We start from the raw sequence: 17,445 nt of genomic DNA, 5'->3' as shown, positions 1-17,445 counted from the left end.
ACTTTTAGGATAGTGGGAGTTTTAATTTGACTATGATAGAAGGCATCTGCACATATATTAATAGTCTATAAAAAGGGAACACAGGAAAAAGAAAACATGAAATATTACAGAACATATAAATTTGTCAGTACAATAATTATTTTTGTATAAACTTCGAACATGTGAATGAATCCTTAATACAAAATGAACTATAACAGGTTCCAAAATTGCGGCAAGGCATTTGAATACCTTATGTTGAAAGGACCCTAAAGGGTCCACCAGGATGATCCTCATTTTATTGACATAATCCTGACAACTCTTGAACTTTTGTCGTGTTTTCTGATGACTAAAGTGCTTTAATCATTCCAAAAGGTTCACTTTACCATTTCCATTCACAAAAGGAGACTGATGTACCAGCATACGAATGACTGAAGCAGAAAAATGTATGGTCTTTCATAATTATTATTCGATTTAAATTTCGCTTTTATGTCACTAATGCTAGAGTTAGATATAGGTGAAAGTTTTGCTAATTGAACAAAAAACACATTGAATTCAGTTCCAAATCTCAGCGACTATTGATCAGAATTTAACAAATAAAAGCTCGTTGGAAAGGTAATGACCTGAATTGGGTAGTGGGCTATAGGACATTTGTCCTTAAGGTCGCACATTAAGGGGATCATTTATCATCCAAAGCCTATTTTTGGCACTTTTTTTTACAGCCATAAAATGTTTCAATCATAGTCATTTGTTTTCCTAGTTTTGCATATGAATTACAAAATATCTGAAATTTTCCAGAAAATCACCGGTCTTGATAGAGGAGAGAGTAAAATATGTTATATCTCCCTTCTTTGGTTTTCATAAATAAAGTAAATTTCACAGTGTATAAGAATTATTTGATAATGGAGATATTCATAATCGTACCCTATTTCCAAAAGAGGGAAGATATAACATATGAGAAATATTTGGAATCAAGTCTCTCCTTGCTGTCTGTTATTTCAGATCATTTGAAATCGTAGCAACAAGTTTTAGTCTACCCCTCCATCAAGGCAAGAGGTTTGGGGGAAATATATATATATATATATATATATATATATATATATATATATATATATATATATATATATATATATATATATATATTAAAACACACACACGTGCGTGCATACAACCACACACAGACATAACACCCCTATCTCTAATACAACACACTGAACAATACCAACCCTACTTAACCTCGAAACCAACAACACTAGGAGACACCTAGAACCATAGTATAATATCTGTTCCAACACCTCGCTCCCTCCTCAGTCAGGGGAGGAGAACCCCCTCATGACTGAAACGACTATCTTACCTTCTATCACCCCCTCCCATACCTACACCCCCAATACCCCCCCCCTCTGGGGAACAAAATCTTCCCCACAATAGGAACCGATCCTGGGTCCGGCCATACCCACATGGGGAGACAAATAAATAGAAACATTAAAAAATCCCCTATTTTAAATACACCCCTCTTTTTAAACAAACATAATATAAGACTAAAACAAAAAATCACAATACTAAAATCCAAGAATCCAAAAAATAAATATCAAAATAGAATGAAAGCACCCCTACCCTTACTTCAGAAGAGCAAGTTCCCCTCCCCACACATACACATTAGTAACGATCTCGGACCACAGCCGCCTTCCTAAGAAAGCAAATAACCCCAAAATACTATAAAACAATATACACATTCCCAAACCAATAAAAGCAAACACACACACGCACACACACGCGCACACACACACACACATAAACACACACGCACACACGCACACACACACACACACACATACATACACACACCCTACCCCACCCTAAAGGAAAAGAAAAACACATTAACAGAAAGAGATAGCGACTGACTACAGCGAGGTCAAAATCTCCCTGGACAAACCAAATAAGAAAGAAATAAAAAAGCAATAAAAATTCAGCATACCAATGTATAATAAACACTTACAAGCCTCCACCCCTTGGAAAAACTTCAAACTAACTACGAAAATCGCCATTTTTACACATTTGAAAATAATTTCTGACGAGGACGCATCAGACCGTCTGAAACGTACGTAAACGATTTCAATGACTTAAAAACATTATTACAATGATCCAAACATAATTCTCAATGAAAAACCAAGACACGGAATAATAAAATAATGTTAAAAAATACACATTGTTGGAGACTACTCCCTTATTTAAATATATATATATATATATATATATATATAGAGAGAGAGAGAGAGAGAGAGAGGGAGAGAGAGAGAGAGAGAGATACATATTTTCTTTAATACAATATTTTACATGTAGTATGTTCCTACTTGCGTCAGCCGATCAGGTGATATGTCTGTGATGCTATATTTTGGGATGTCTTTCCTTCGTCAAAAATTTGAAATTTTGTGCAGATTCCCAAGTTCGGCAGACAAATTCTCAAATTCAGCATAAAGATTCCTGAGTTTGACAAGATACACCTGAAGAAAGCCAGAGATTATATCGACCAAAACATTGGTGCAAATAAGACTAAAGTTGAAAACAGTAGTCCGAAAAATCTAAATAGTCCAAACAACTGCAATATGGATATAAAGCTATTTGTTATATCAAAATCAAAACAATCATCTAATTAAAAAATAATAGCAAATAATAGTTAATTGATAAAATGTCCTTTGTCAAAACCAATCTGCAAATTACTTAATCTTGCGACTATATATATATATATATATATATATATATATATATATAAAGAGAGAGAGAGAGAGAGAGAGAGAGAGAGAGAGAGAGAGAAAGAGGAAAATTCAGTTTACGAGTAGAAAAACTCAAAATGAATATAAATATTATAGAAATGTTTATATAATAATCCAAACCAGATGTAAAAGCCCAATAAATCCAAAAAGGAGATAGAGTTAAATATAATAGAAAGAATTTAATTATTGAAAATTAAATCAAATTTAAAAAACAGAACAAAAAGATTATAAACCTGTAAAAAAGATATGCAGAATTTTTAATTATCCGACAAGGAGTACAAATGGACTTGAAAGACCTTATTCTAAGGAGTTTCGAAAAATGCAATTCTTTTCATCAGAGGAAAGAGGTTTGCAAGATATACAATAAATTTTGCAGATTAATGCATTAAAAGAAACTACAAATATGAATTAAATCATATTTGCATAAAAAATTATTAAACAATTAGTGAAAGTTTATCAAGATTCATAAAAACATATGTAGATTCATAAAAAATACATTATTTGCTAAGAAACACTGGGGGGCTACACATTAATTTCAAGTGGCCACGCTACCTACCAGTACCTGATGCATGTTTTTTAATTTTGCTCTCCCAAATAAGTCATACTTACAGGTAGTAGCAGAGCACCTACCACTCACTCATTGTTTTCTACGTTATGATTCACATGGAAACAGGAATAAGGTAAAAAAAAAAGGATATGGTACAAATCCACTGAATAAAGGTAATATCCGAGAAGAAACAGTATAAATCCAAATAAGTCCATTGATAATCCAATGATAATCCACAAGAATTGGAAAACAGAATTACAGAAGTCCACGGTAAATTAGTGCATCCAGGAAATCCATCAGATTATGGAAAAGTACAATTCAAATTAAAAAAAAAAATGTTTTTTAAAAAGTGACGGAGAAGGCAAATAAATAAGAAATAGTCAAGCTTGAAAAGTTGAAATGAAGATTCAGGAAATAGTAATAAATATTGAAATTGAAAAGAGAGTAAGAACAAATGAAAAAAAGAAAAGCTCTGCATACCTTCTTTACAGGTTTATAATGTTTTTTTAAAAATTTGATTTAATTTTCAATAATTAAATTTTTCTATTCTATATATGTATATATATATATATATATTGATAAAACAGACGATTATTCCCATCTATAAAAATAAATTGTAGGCAAAGAAACATTAGAGCTACACATTAATCTTAAATGGCCATGCTACCTGCCAGTACCTGATGTATGTTTTTAGTAATTATCATTTGATTTAATTACAATTCGTAAATTGCTACAATTTTTCCAATCTGTTTCACTCTGCCAAATAAGTCATATGTACAGGTGGTGGCAGGACCCCTTACTAACTCATTGTTTTCTACTTTCACACTTTCAGAGTCAATGGAGCAAATACTTCATACATCACCGTAATTATTTCATTTTTTACCGGAATTTATCTCTCACTAACAACTCATTTCCTAGGAAAATAATAAATGCTCCCTTCTTTTTCATTTCTACTTTTAATGACAATTTCATTGGTTACTCAGATATAAACCTTCATTCTTTGGTTTTTATTCATCTAACATAACAGAATTCTTTTCATAACAGTAAACATGGTTGCCACATTCTATGCTTTCAAATCAATAAGGACATTTTTTAATGAAAATAATAAACGCTACCTTCCTTTTCACTTCTACTTTTAATGACAATTTCATTGGTTATTCAAACACAAACCTTCATTCTATAGTTTTTATTTATCGAACTCTACAGAATACTTTTCGTTACAGTAAACATGGCTGCCACACTCTATTCTTTCAAAACAACGAAGCCATTAGTTATCACAATTAATCTATCACATAGCACACATTCCAACGAAATTAATAAAATTCTTTTAGGCTATTAACTTTAATAGATGATTGTTAAATTAATCTTCAAACAAACGGTTTCATTCTCTAAATACCTTTTGTTTACATGTGCGACATTAATCATAGCAAAGAGAAAGAGAATGTGTGCGTGTGTACGTGTATTTATCTACCGTTTTCTTCTGTTTTTCGTTATTGTGTGATTACTACTACTACTACTACTACTACTACTACTACTACTATTTCTCTTATGTTTTTCTTGATTTAATTTAAATCTCATTTTTCGTCAAAAAAATACAAAACACTAAAACCCCATAATATTTTGAATATCGACTGCGAGAGACTCAATCAATCTAACATACCAATCCATCAATTAACCTCACAAACATCCAATTTGTTTTTGTTTTCCCATTAATAAATGCGTATTACTCTCCATTAATCCTATCTCATGTTTTCTTTGTTCTAAATATTTTCGATATATTATTATCGTTTTTTAACGTCGCACAAGGAAGATTATTATTTTCGTACACCAGTTACTGACATCCTTTATTTATGTGCCTCCCTGCGAGGACAGGAAAAACACAAGTGTTAATTATGTAACGAAGCCGGGCGACACCGGATAACCTTGCTTCCTAGGTTGAGGGTGAGTGGGATGGAGCTGGGCGAGAGGTCAGTCCCATCTCGTGAGAAACCAACGAATTGTCATCGGTTGACAAGTAAATTATTGGAGTTCAAAAGGGCCAGACTAAAGATAAGCCAGATGTCGGGTTGTCGAGGAAAACGCAAGGAGGTCTGGGAAGGGTCGACGAGTAAAGTCGACGATCCGAGTGTAATGATAACATGATTCACTTAAACCAACAAGGGAGGTGATAATAGAGGAAGAACAAAACCGAAAACAATTGAATTAGTCATTCTAATTTTAAGGGAACAAATTGGTTAATTGCCTAGAGAGATAACTAATTCTCGGAATTGAATCGAGAGGGGGTCGGTTGGGAAGGAAAGAGAGAGAGAGAGAAAGAATTATGATTATCCGTTGAATAGAGAGATTGGGTCGACTACAGAAGGAAGGGGAGGATGACGTTTAATAAAACTACTGCGGAGATAGACAAACAAGCAGAATCGGACAGTCTGTCGATCAGAGGAGTTGGGAAGCCACGCATGCCGCCAGCCTCTTCTAATTGAGACGAAGAGAACTAACAAGACCGCCACTTAGAGTTTTTGTTTAAATACACTGTGGGGGTTGCATTCCAAGCCTGACGAACGTATAAGGGACGAGCCGAGCCTTAATGTATACCGAATCACTAAATGAACAGCCTAAACTATCCTCATCGTTGTTGATTGTTCCATTTATACTTGTGAAGACTGCCTTCGATTTCAGCATAACCAAACTTGACTTTCCAGCCGTCGCAGACAGAGAGAGAGACGGCCACCGACGAGAAGACGATCACGACAGAAATTACCAAGAATTCCCGATTGGGCGTTACAACACTAGACGGCCAAATACCAACGTCCAATTCGGAGAGACTCAGCAGAGAGAGAGGGAGAGAGACGGATGCTTGTGCGGGGTTCGAGACTCGAAGGAGCGAAAATATAGCCAACCGTCCTTAGGGTTAGTGCGCGTCGTTTTCCACCGTGCGCGTGCGACCCCTGCAAGGTAGAAAGGGTTATATTAATGGTGCCGTGACCTGGATGCCACACTGGTTGTCACGAAAAACAGCATCCAGATCTATCCAATAAATGATCACCGAGACGGAGGGAAGATCAGAAGAGATCAAAGAAAAAGAAAAGTAAACTAAACAGAACTTTTAAGGCTTAGCTAAGACCGTGCGGTCAAAAGCCAGCTCGTCAACTGCAGAAGTGCAGAAAAAGAGAAACAGAAGGACGAGAACAGCAAAAAGAGGTAGGAAAAAGATTTTCCTTTGGTTCCTTGTTGCTTCGCTCGTTTTTTTTTTACAGGTGCTTGTTGTCGGTGGGTTTTTTTTTTTTCTTTTTTTTAATTGGTTGTGGTTCTAAGTGGGGATATTACTTGCGATAGGTTGTGGGGAAGAAGAAGGGAATTGGAGACCTTAAGAAGAGTGAACGAAGAGAAGCATTACTATAATGACCACCTCAGACGAAGGAGAAATAAATGAGCTACAGGGCGTTAGTACCATAGGCGAAGGGCCCCTCGGGGAAACAAAGAAGATGGATAAGCCCATAGGGGGGATGAGGATTCCGTCCTATGCGGGTGAACCCGCCGGACTGCAGGAGTGGCTAGCGATAATAGAAAAGAAGAGGGTGATATACGGGCTAGAGGATTACGAGATGGTCCTGCTGGCTTTGGACAATGCTGCGGGACTGGTCTCAAAATTCATTGGGACAATATACGGCGACAATCAAACTGTCACTTGGTCCGAGTTGCGCGGGGCACTGGTGAAACAATATGCCAGTGAGCGAACGGCAATTCAGGCGGTGCGAAAGTTAACACGACTGAAAATGTCGGTCAAGGACGGCATCGACGAATTAGCAGAACGAATAGAGAGGCTGGCGGTGTTGGCGTTCCCGGATGAGAGGACGAGAGGTAGTGATGCCATACAGACGATACTGATTGATACGTTTGTGGATGGTCTGAGTAACAAGGAGACCAGGAGGGATATTGTCAGGGGCCAGCCACTGTCCCTAGCGGGAGCTAAAAAATTAGCATGGGCGAGTGTAAGGCTTGGAGAGAGAATAGAGAGGGGCGAAAACACTAGGAAACCCCAGAAGAAAGGGAAGCCCGGGTGGAAAGAAGGGGAAGAAGACTGGGAGGCGGAGGCCGATCCAAACAGAGAAGAATGGCACTTCGCGCATGGGTTTTACAAACCCACTCCCGGCAGATACGGACTGATTTGTTGGACCTGCCAGAGTGAGGGGCATCGGGCGGCGGAGTGTCCCACGAGATGGGGGAGACCACCTGATCCGGTTGGACCGAACGGCGAGAAATGTGGGCAGTTCGGACACGAGAACAGGGGGTGCAGAATAGCTGGAGACAGGAGGTTGGGGGTCACTACACCCAATCATCGCGTACCACCCAGATATGAGGGAAGGAACCAGGGAAACGCCAGAGGGCCTCCCCGCCGAAGGTAACTGGCAGGGTGGCCCCAGTAAAGTCGAAATCAGTAGCATGTTGGACATGTGGGGAGAAGAACCACTTCTCCGCCAATTGCCGGCGGCGTCGATGTTGGCAATGTGGAGAGGAGGGCCACCTAAGGAAGGGGTGCCCCTCTGGGAAGCGGCGCCGGGGCGGCGTGCGCCCACCCAGGGAGACAACTGTTAGGGACCGTTGGGAGCACCACGGCGATCCGAGGACGGATGGGTCACAAGGGGGTTTGTTGCTGCCCGCCCCCATGTCCTCGGTAGCGGGATACAGAATAGGTACCCCACAAATAGAGAGAGGGAGAGCCCAGGTGTTCTTTCTGCTCACTGAAAAAAAAGAACTCCCATGCGGAGCGATTGTGGGAGGTGTGCGAGTGAAGGCACTGATAGATACTGGGGCATCGATCTCACTGTTGGGGAAAGAAACGTATCAAGGACTAGCGAGAAGGGGCAGACTAGGACCGTCGGACATAGCGATCAGCCAGGCAGATGGGAGCGAACTGTGGGTGGACGGAGTGGCATGGTTGCCCTTACGAGTAGCAGGGGGAGAGGACGAGTTTCCCTTGTATGTAACGCACGGGCTGTGCAGCGAATTGATCCAAGGGAGCCAGACTCAGTTTCGACCCTGCTGTACTGACGATAGGTGAAACGGAAATTCCCTTGGGAGGCGAAGAACACGACGAGTTGTCCATTTTGGCGAGCGCCGACGTGAGGATTTCGCCCAGGATGGCGATGTCTTGCACTGGTAGGATTGAAACGGGGAAGGAAATAAAAAGGGGATTAGTCCAGATATCGCCCGTAGAGAAATACATGGATAATGAAGAGGGAGTGACGGTGAGCGAATCGGTTGTCCAAGCGTCGGGGACGATACCGGTGTTGATGCTCAATACATCGGGAAAGACGATCCGAATAGCTAAGGGAGAAGAGTTAGCATATTGCCGCCCAGTGAAGAGGACAGAAAGAGTACGGTTAGAGGAGATCCCCAGGAAGGAAGGGAGGCCGAGAGCTGAACGATTGGGAGATGAGGACATTGTGGTTCCCGGACCATACAGAATAAGGACCAAATAACTGTTAGAGGATAACCGAGACGTGATAGCCTTGACTGATAGAGAGTTGGGACAGACCAAGACGGTGGAGATTGGAATTGACACAGGGGACCACCCGCCCATAAGGATGAGACCGTATAGAACTCCGATACACAAGAGAAAATTGGCCGAGGAGGCAATGGCGGATATGTTGGAGGCAGGGATAATAGAAAGGTCCAGCTCCCCGTGGAGTTTCCCCATAGTTATTGTTGAGAAGAAGGACGGAGGTCACCGGTTTTGCATTGACTTCCGAATACTGAACGCCGTCACTAAACCATTGGCGGTACCCTTGCCGCTTATAGACGACATACTAGCCTTACTGGGGAGGTCCACCTGTTTTTCAACCCTGGATCTGAGGTCTGGATATTGGCAGGTGGCACTAGAGCAGAAGGATCAAAAGAAGACGGCCTTTGCCTGTCATGCGGGGCTGTTTCAGTTTAGAGTGATGCCCTTTGGGTTGTCGAATGTGCCAGGGGTATTCACCCAGTTGATGTCAATAGTATTGCGAGGCCTGGAAGATTTCGCCATGGCCTACCTGGACGACATATTGGTATTTTCGAAAAATGAGGAGGAGCACTTCGAACACCTGCAGAGGGTGTTCGATAGACTAAGGGAACACGGGTTGAAGCTGAAGCTACCCAAGTGTCAGTTCTTGAAGGATAAGACGAAGTACTTGGGGTTTATAATAGACAGGGACGGAATTCGCCCGGACATGGACAAGGTCGAGGTCATTCGAGCCATGCCGGAACCCAAAACGGTGAGGCAGGTCCGCGGATTCATAGGTGCAATAGGTTATTACCGACGATTCGTGCCCGCATTCAGCCGATTAGCGGGACCTTTGGTAGCACTAACAAAGAAATACGCCCGATTCAAGTGGAAGGAAGACTGCCAAAAGGCCTTCGAGGCCCTTAAAGAACAACTGACCGCGGTGCCACTGCTGACCTACCCTGACCTGAGCAGGCCTATGGTGTTGTACACCGATGCCAGTGATAGGTGCGTGGGGGCGGTGTTGACCCAGCCTTGCCCCGAGAGGGACGGCCCAATACCAGGGATACCCGAGAAGGTGCCCGTGTATTTCCTGTCACATAGATTGTCAGAGACCCAGCAGAGATGGCCGGTGATAGAGAAAGAGGCATTTGCAATCATATATGCGGTGCAGAAACTAGACTACTATCTGAATGGAGCTGTCTTTACTATCAAGACGGACCATAAACCACTCAAACACTTGTTGGAGGCCGACTGGACGAACAAAAAAATACAACAGTGGGCCTTGAAGCTTAGCGGCTATCAGTGTAAGATAGAATACCTGGCCGGTAGGGACAACACCTGCGCAGATCTGCTGTCCCGGATACCGGAGAAGTTGGAGACCGAGTCGGTCAAGTTGGAACCGGGCGTGGACGATAAGGCGTATCAGATAAACGTCATAAATTCTCATCGAAAGGGCCAGTGGCCTGAGTGGGGAAGTAGTGATGAGGAGGAACCAGAAACGATCAGGGAGCCCCATTGGAGGAGCATCATCGAAAAAGCTCAAGAGGATCAAGAAATAGCTAGTCTCCGAGCTAGCGTAGAGAAGGGTACAGCGACCAGATTTGTAATACAAGAGGGGGTGCTGTGTTATCTCTCCCAGAGGGAGGGCTGAGTGAGCGCCAAGCTGGTCGTGCCAGAGGGGTTGAGAAGGGAAATATTGACCCAGTGCCACGAGGGAACTGGGCATATGGGGATCGAGAAGACATACGAATTGATAGGCCGGAATTATTACTGGCCGAGGCTGTACCAGGACGTGATAGCCCACCTGGAGAGCTGCCGCACCTGCCTACTCCAGAGTAGGAGTGGAAGATCGGCCCCTCTGATGGAAACAGACGTGCCGAGTTTTCCGTTTCAAAAGGTGAGCATGGATATCTCAGGGCCATATGGAGAAACCACCGCGGGTAATCTCTACATACTTAGCTTCGTGGACTGGTTGACGAACTGGCCGGAGGCATTCGCCATACCAGACAAACGGGCACAAACTGTGTCCCATATAATACTATCCGAGATATTTCCCCGATATGGAGCCCCAGAACAGCTGGTCACGGATAACGGACCAGAGAATGTGAACCAGATCATGGCCGAGACGTTGCGAGGTCTAAATGTCCAGCACGTGACTACCTCTGTGTATCGGCCCCAAAGTAACGCCAAGGTCGAGCGGTTCCATCGGACCCTGGCTGATGTGCTGGCCAAACTAGCTGAGGGCAACAGGGAGAATTGGGATTTATATCTTCCCCAAGCACTGGCGGCGGTAAGATTCACTATGAATGAAACCACGAAGGCCGCCCCTTATTACTTGCTGTTTGGAAGGGATGTGGTGTTGCCTATTGATAACTTGCTGAAACCACGCCGCAAATACCTGGGGGAAGACCACCATAAGTTGATTTTAGAAAAGCAGCACCAGATTTTTACCCAAGTTAGGAGGAGGGTCCAGAGGGCCCAGAAAAAAAGGAATGAACGAGTAAATAAGGGAAGGAAGGAAGTTGGCTTACTAGTGGGGGACCTGGTATACTACAGGTTGCCCCTAAGAGAAGGGAAGTTAGACCAGAGATGGGCCCCCTTTTACCGGATCGTACAGCAGACGGGACCGGTATCCTTTGTCATCTGGGACCAGGTGGCGGGGAAAACGAAACGAGTGCATGTCAATGATCTAAAGCTGGCAGAAGTGGAAGGATGGGAAGAGCCAGAGCCCATAAGAGCGAAGAGGAGGAAAATGAGACGGACCACTCTCGTGGACCCAGAGGGAGTGGAATCCGATAGTGAATCAGAGTGGGGAGGAGTGGGATGTCAGTTTTCCCCTCCAGCTGGTGACAGGCTTGTAAAGGAGGCGACAACCTCCTCGAGGGAGGGAGCTAAGACGGCTCCCACGGACAGAGGAGGTCGGATCGGTGAGAATCAGGGATTAAGCCCGGGGGATGCACCGAGCGAGTGGGAAGAAGAGGATGAAGTCCCCCTTGCCCGGCTCCGGGAGAAGTGGAAAAGGGAGAAGGAAACATTGGGCGTCGAGAAGGAATTGCCCCTGAAGTTAAGGCTAAGAGGAGTAGACCACCCCGGGGGACCAGAATAGAAGGAAGAAGAATGGTAGTGAAGAGAAGGAAAGCTATAATTATTATTTTTTTTTTCTGTTGATTAGCCACCTTGGGCCATCATGTGTGCGGAAGGGCCCCCGTGCATGTGAGGGGCCTGGAGGGCGTGGCGCTCGCGACTCTCGGATGTGCTGAGGAAGCGAGAATAGTCTGATGTTGAGAGTGATTTTAAAGCCTTTAAACTGTCGAGTAGGGACACAAATGATTGGAACAGGTTGGAAAGAGTTTAACAGTCAGAGTGATTTTAAAGCCTTTAAACTGTCGAGTAGGAACAAAAATGATTGGAACAGGTTGGAAAGAGTTTAACAGTCAGAGTGATTTTAAAGCCTTTAAACTGTCGAGTAGGAACAAAAATGATTGGAACAGGTTGGAAAGAGTTTAACAGTCAGAGTGATTTTAAAGCATTTAAACTGTCGAGTAAGGACAGAATGATTGCAACGGGTTGGAAGGAATTTAACAGTCAGAGTGATTTTAAAGCCTTTAAACTGTCGAGTAATGACAGAAGGATTGAAACAGGTTGGAAGGAATTTGACAGTCAGAGTGGTTCTAAAGTCTTTCGAGTAATGACAGAGTGATTGGAACCTGTTGGAAAGAGTCTAACATAGAGAGCTCAGATCGGTTCTCTACTTGTATCATTTCAGGAATGTATGGACGAAAAGTAGTGGTACTATTAGCGGCCTTAGCGGTAGCAAGTATGTGGGAGCAGAGCCGGAATACCGTGTTTAAAAAGACCAGTGAAGTAGTGATCATCAGATCAAGGTGGTTGGTCACGCTAGTGATAGACCTGCAGCCGTATAGAGTGGTGATCGAGCGGTTGAGTGAACAAGCGGCCAAATTGGCCAAGATCGAGAGCCAAATAATCCAAGAATATAGGGGTCGTAGCGAGTACGTGCAGTTACTGGCCTCCCTGAGGAGGGAGACCATCGTAATGGAGGCTCAGTGGGAGGATATGCGGTTCTACCTAAAGGAGGTAGAGTTGCTCCGAACGAAACCGAATAGATAGGTGCTGCCGATAGTGGGGAAGGCCCTCCACGTATTGTTTGGGACGGTATCCGAGAGTGATGTAAGGATCATTCGGAGGAGATTGGAACAGGTCGAGAAGGACCAGGGGGTGTTGGCACATGTAGCTGAAGAGAGCGTATCGATCCTAAATGTTACCAAGTTAGAACTAGCCAAGAACAGGGCCAGCATAGGGAGGCTGTTTTCCCAGATTCGAGGATTCAAGGAAGAGGTAGCGAATATAACCCAGCTGATATCCACGGAATTACGAGAGTTGGATGGTTTTGTGCAGAGGTACCTGCAATTGTTGGCCATAACGAACAGGGTCCATCAGACAGGGCGACAGGTAATGATACAATTGGAACACGTGCGGGCGCAGCTGGATATGTTGTCCTTGGGACACTTGTCGCCGAGTATAGTGGCTCCAGGGAGGTTAAGAGAAGTGCTGTTGGAGATACAGTCGAAGTTGCCCCCCCACTTGAGACTGCCGGTAGACCCCGCTGAGCGGTTATGGAGATACTATAATGCCCTGGGCTGCATTACACTGTTGGAAGAGGATAGACTCGTTGTACTAGTGTCGATCCCCTTGTTGGACCACGACAGTACTTTCGAGATATACCAGGTCATGAACCTAGCCATGCCCTACCCCAGTGCAGACCAGAAGCTAGGGGCAGTGGCTAGATATAAGATGGAAACGGACTTTATCGCGTTAAACATGGCGAGAAAAGATTCATGTTGCTGACCGGTGAGGAAGCCGGCCGATGCAGGGCTGACGCCCTTGGAACGTGTGGGTCAACCAGCCCCATTTATGTAGTGAGTCGATACTGGTTGTGCGTACTAGAGCTGTTTAGAAAAAACGAACCGGGGATCAAAGAGAGTTGCGAGGTAGAAATCTTAACGAAGGTGACATTACCTTCCGCAGTGGGGGTGTCCGACGGGATTTGGGCGGTGGTAACCCAAGAGGGAATAGAGTTAACCCGAGTTTGTAACGGGAAGCCCTCGAGAACAGTGAGAGTCGCTGCGCCATTGTCTGTTATAGAGCTACCCATGGGTTGTGCCGCGCACGGGGGCTCGATTTCCTTGCCCCCGTACTATCAGGCGGAAGAGAGATTCGAAGATAGGGGGTCCCTTAAGAAGCTAATAGAAACCAACTCCAGCGGTTGGGTGGAACTATGGGAACCAATAATAAGGGAATTCCCCAATATTACCTTACAGAAGATGCCCGAAGTGTTGGGACCGATCGAAAAAATCAGTCTAGAGAAATTGAGGGTTAAATTAAGCCGAGTCGGTAGGGAAGAGTCAGGGGGGAGGCCAGAAGTGGTTGGAAAAATAGCTTGGCCGATCATGAGTATTCTAATGGTAGTGATAGTTTTAGCCGTTTTGGTAAGGTATCTATGGGGAGGATGGAGGAGATTACGTGATGGTAACCCGCCGACGACAACGCACCAGAGCGGAGCGGGGATACCAATGAGCGCCCTCTCTCGGGGCGTGGAAGAAGAGCCTGAGTTGCGGCTATCAGAGAATCAAGCCGAGGACCTGGTAAACCAGATCCGCGTTGAGGAGGAACCCAAGCCGGCAGTGAGACCCTTGAAAATCGTCCAGCAACCCAGGACGGAAAGGAAGTAAGAGAGACAGGGAAATCTATATCCCCAGGTGATTTTGTGACATAAACTGTACATGGCTTCTTATGTGAAGAGAGGGAGAGGGGACCACCGGAGGATTCCTTGTGTGTGTGTGTTTTTTTTTTTCTCTTTTCTTTATTGGATTTTGGGTACCTCACTGAAAAAAAAAAGAGGAGAAGATCCTTCCGTTACCGCACGCTAACTATTGAGTAATTCAAGGAAAAAATGATTTTTTTTTTGTTTTGGTTGTTATATTTTTTTTTTTGCTTGCATGCTTCAGATTAAAGAACGATTTCGCGAGACAAAGAAGGGAAGGAATCTATGAATCGAATTTATCAATGTTGCCCTTATGACACTTAGGAAGAGGAAGGGAAAATGGACTCAACGACCCTACCTTATCAACTGCATGCTAACTGTTGAGTCGCTATGAACTCTTTGTTTTTTAATTGTTTTGAACAAAAATGCAGACGAAATGAGATGAAAAAGAAATTTGCAAAATTTTCGAACAATTTTATGCATATCAGATGGACCGTTAATCCAAGAACATTTTTTTTCTCTTTCTATTTTATTTTGTTTGGTTCGTCCTATTTTATTAATTATCTTCTTTTGCATGCTGAAAGAGAAGAAAGATTTTTTTTCCCCTCGTCGGGTTCTCAACTGTGAAAAAAAGAAACGGGGGAATGGAATGCAACCCACACGCCTACCTACATACATAAGTACATATACGACCCACACTGGTTCGGAGCAGAAGCTAGAGGCAGGGGACGGGCGTGTAATTGATGACAATGACACGAAAAACGGGGGGTCGTATGTAACGAAGCCAGGCGACACCGGATAACCTTGCTTCCTAGGTTGAGGGTGAGTGGGATGGAGCTGGGCGAGAGGTCTCAGTCCCATCTCGTGAGAAACCAACGAATTGTCATCGGTTGACAAGTAAATTATTGGAGTTCAAAAGGGCCAGACTAAAGATAAGCCAGATGTCGGGTTGGCGAGGAAAACGCAAGGAGGTCTGGGAAGGGTCGACGAGTAAAGTCGACGATCCGAGTGTAATGATAACATGATTCACTTAAACCAACAAGGGAGGTGATAATAGAGAAAGAACAAAACCGAAAACAATTGAATTAGTCATTCTAATTTTAAGGGAACAAATTGGTTAATTACCTAGAGAGATAACTAATTCTCGGAATTGAATCGAGAGGGGGTCGGTTGGGAAGGAAAGAGAGAGAGAGAGAGAAAGAATTATGATTACCCGTCGAATAGAGAGATTGGGTCGACTACAGAAGGAAGGGGAGGATGACGTTTAATAAAACTACTGCGGAGATAGACAAACAAGCAGAATCGGACAGTCTGTCGATCAGAGGAGTTGGGAAGCAACGCATGCCGCCAGCCTCTTCTAATTGAGACGAAGAGAACTAACAAGACCGCCACTTAGAGTTTTTGTTTAAATACACTGTGGGGGTTGCATTCCAAGCCTGACGAACGTATAAGGGACGATCCGAGCCTTAATGTATACCGAATCACTAAATGAACAGCCTAAACTATCCTCATCGTTGTTGATTGTTTCCATTTATACTTGTGAAGACTGCCTTCGATTTCAGCATAACCAAACTTGACTTTCCAGCCGTCGCAGACAGAGAGAGAGACGGCCACCGACGAGAAGACGATCACGACAGAAATTACCAAGAATTCCCGATTGGGCGTTACAACACTAGACGGCCAGATACCAACGTCCAATTCGGAGAGACTCAGCAGAGAGAGAGGGAGAGAGACGGATGCTTGTGCGGGGTCCGAGACTCGAAGGAGCGAAAATATAGCCAACCGTCCTTAGGGTTAGTGCGCGTCGTTTTCCACCGTGCGCGCACGACCCCTGCAAGGGAGAAAGGGTTATAATAAGAACAGAGAATATAACATTAGCGTTAGAAGAGGGATAGAACTCGACATAAGAATGTGAATTCTATTTGAATCGATGCGTGAGCTTGAAGGGGGGTGGGTACGGACGCAAATTTTTCTCTTTTTATTAGCAGGGACTTCAATTCTTAACTTACCAACGATTTCCTAAAATAAAATAAAATGAGCTCAGTCGAGGAGGATTTCTCTTTCAGGGAAACGATTCAGAAATGAATGGTTGCAGCTCTGATCAAATTATTCATAAACAATTTTTTTCATTACTTTTATTTACGGGGGGGGGGTGCTCATGCACATTGTTTTGCTGTTATGCACATTTTTTACAACTTTAACTCATATACTTTTTAACATTTCTTTTTATTGGTGGGGACCTCACCTCATAAAGATAAAAATTATCTCAGGTTAGAAGGATCTCTCTTACATGGACCGACTTGACATATACACTTACACTTACATAATGTGTTTGTCTTCTTCTTCTTCTTCTTCTTCTTCTTCTTCTTCTTTTTACCGTTGCTGTTGATGTTACTATTACTATTACAACTATTACTACTACTATCACCATCATCATCATTGTCGTCATCGGCGTCATCGTCATCATCATCATCATCATCATCATCATCATCATCATCATCATCATCTTTTTTCTTTTCTGATATGGGCTACCAACCCAGCTTTGCATGTTTTAATTCCGGGTCATTCCATAGCAATAATTTCATTGCGTTACTATTTTTTTTAATCAGGGTTGGGATGCACATTTTGTTTTAATTCATTTTTTTCTTGCGCATTTTTTTTTAAAAATGGTAACTAACATGATTTTTTAGATTTCTTTTTATTAGTGTGGACCTCAATTCTTAAATGACCAACCACTTAATTAGAACAAAATTGCCTCAGTCTAGTAGGATTTCTCTTTTATTGAAATGGTTTCAGGGTTGATTAAAATATTTCTCCATAAACATTTTTTATTACTTTTCTTTTAGGGGGGGGGTGAATCATGTACATTTTAAAATGTTAACTA

The 17,445-nt window shown here is 43.1% G+C and overlaps 1 protein-coding gene across 1 annotated transcript; it reads left to right on the top strand.

Moving 5' to 3' along the window:
* The first annotated feature begins 10,505 nt into the window (after window positions 1–10,505).
* Window positions 10,506–11,885, top strand: LOC145245620 (uncharacterized). The gene has a single exon (XM_080107187.1). It carries the CDS (start codon window positions 10,506–10,508, stop codon window positions 11,883–11,885), a length of 1,380 nt encoding a protein of 459 aa, XP_079963313.1.
* Window positions 11,886–17,445: the final 5,560 nt, after the last annotated feature.

This window comes from Euprymna scolopes, chromosome 23, assembly GCF_053919585.1.
Source record: "Euprymna scolopes isolate OS-2025 chromosome 23, ASM5391958v1, whole genome shotgun sequence".
NCBI classification, from domain to species: Eukaryota; Metazoa; Mollusca; class Cephalopoda; order Sepiida; family Sepiolidae; genus Euprymna; species Euprymna scolopes.
The sequence above is the reverse complement of the archived record's forward strand: the minus strand, read 5'-3'. Positions and strand labels throughout refer to the sequence as shown.

Coding starts and splice junctions, on each gene's coding strand:
- LOC145245620 (XM_080107187.1), top strand. CDS start 10,506: ATGGGGATCGAGAAGACATACGAATTGATAGGCCGGAATTATTACTGG.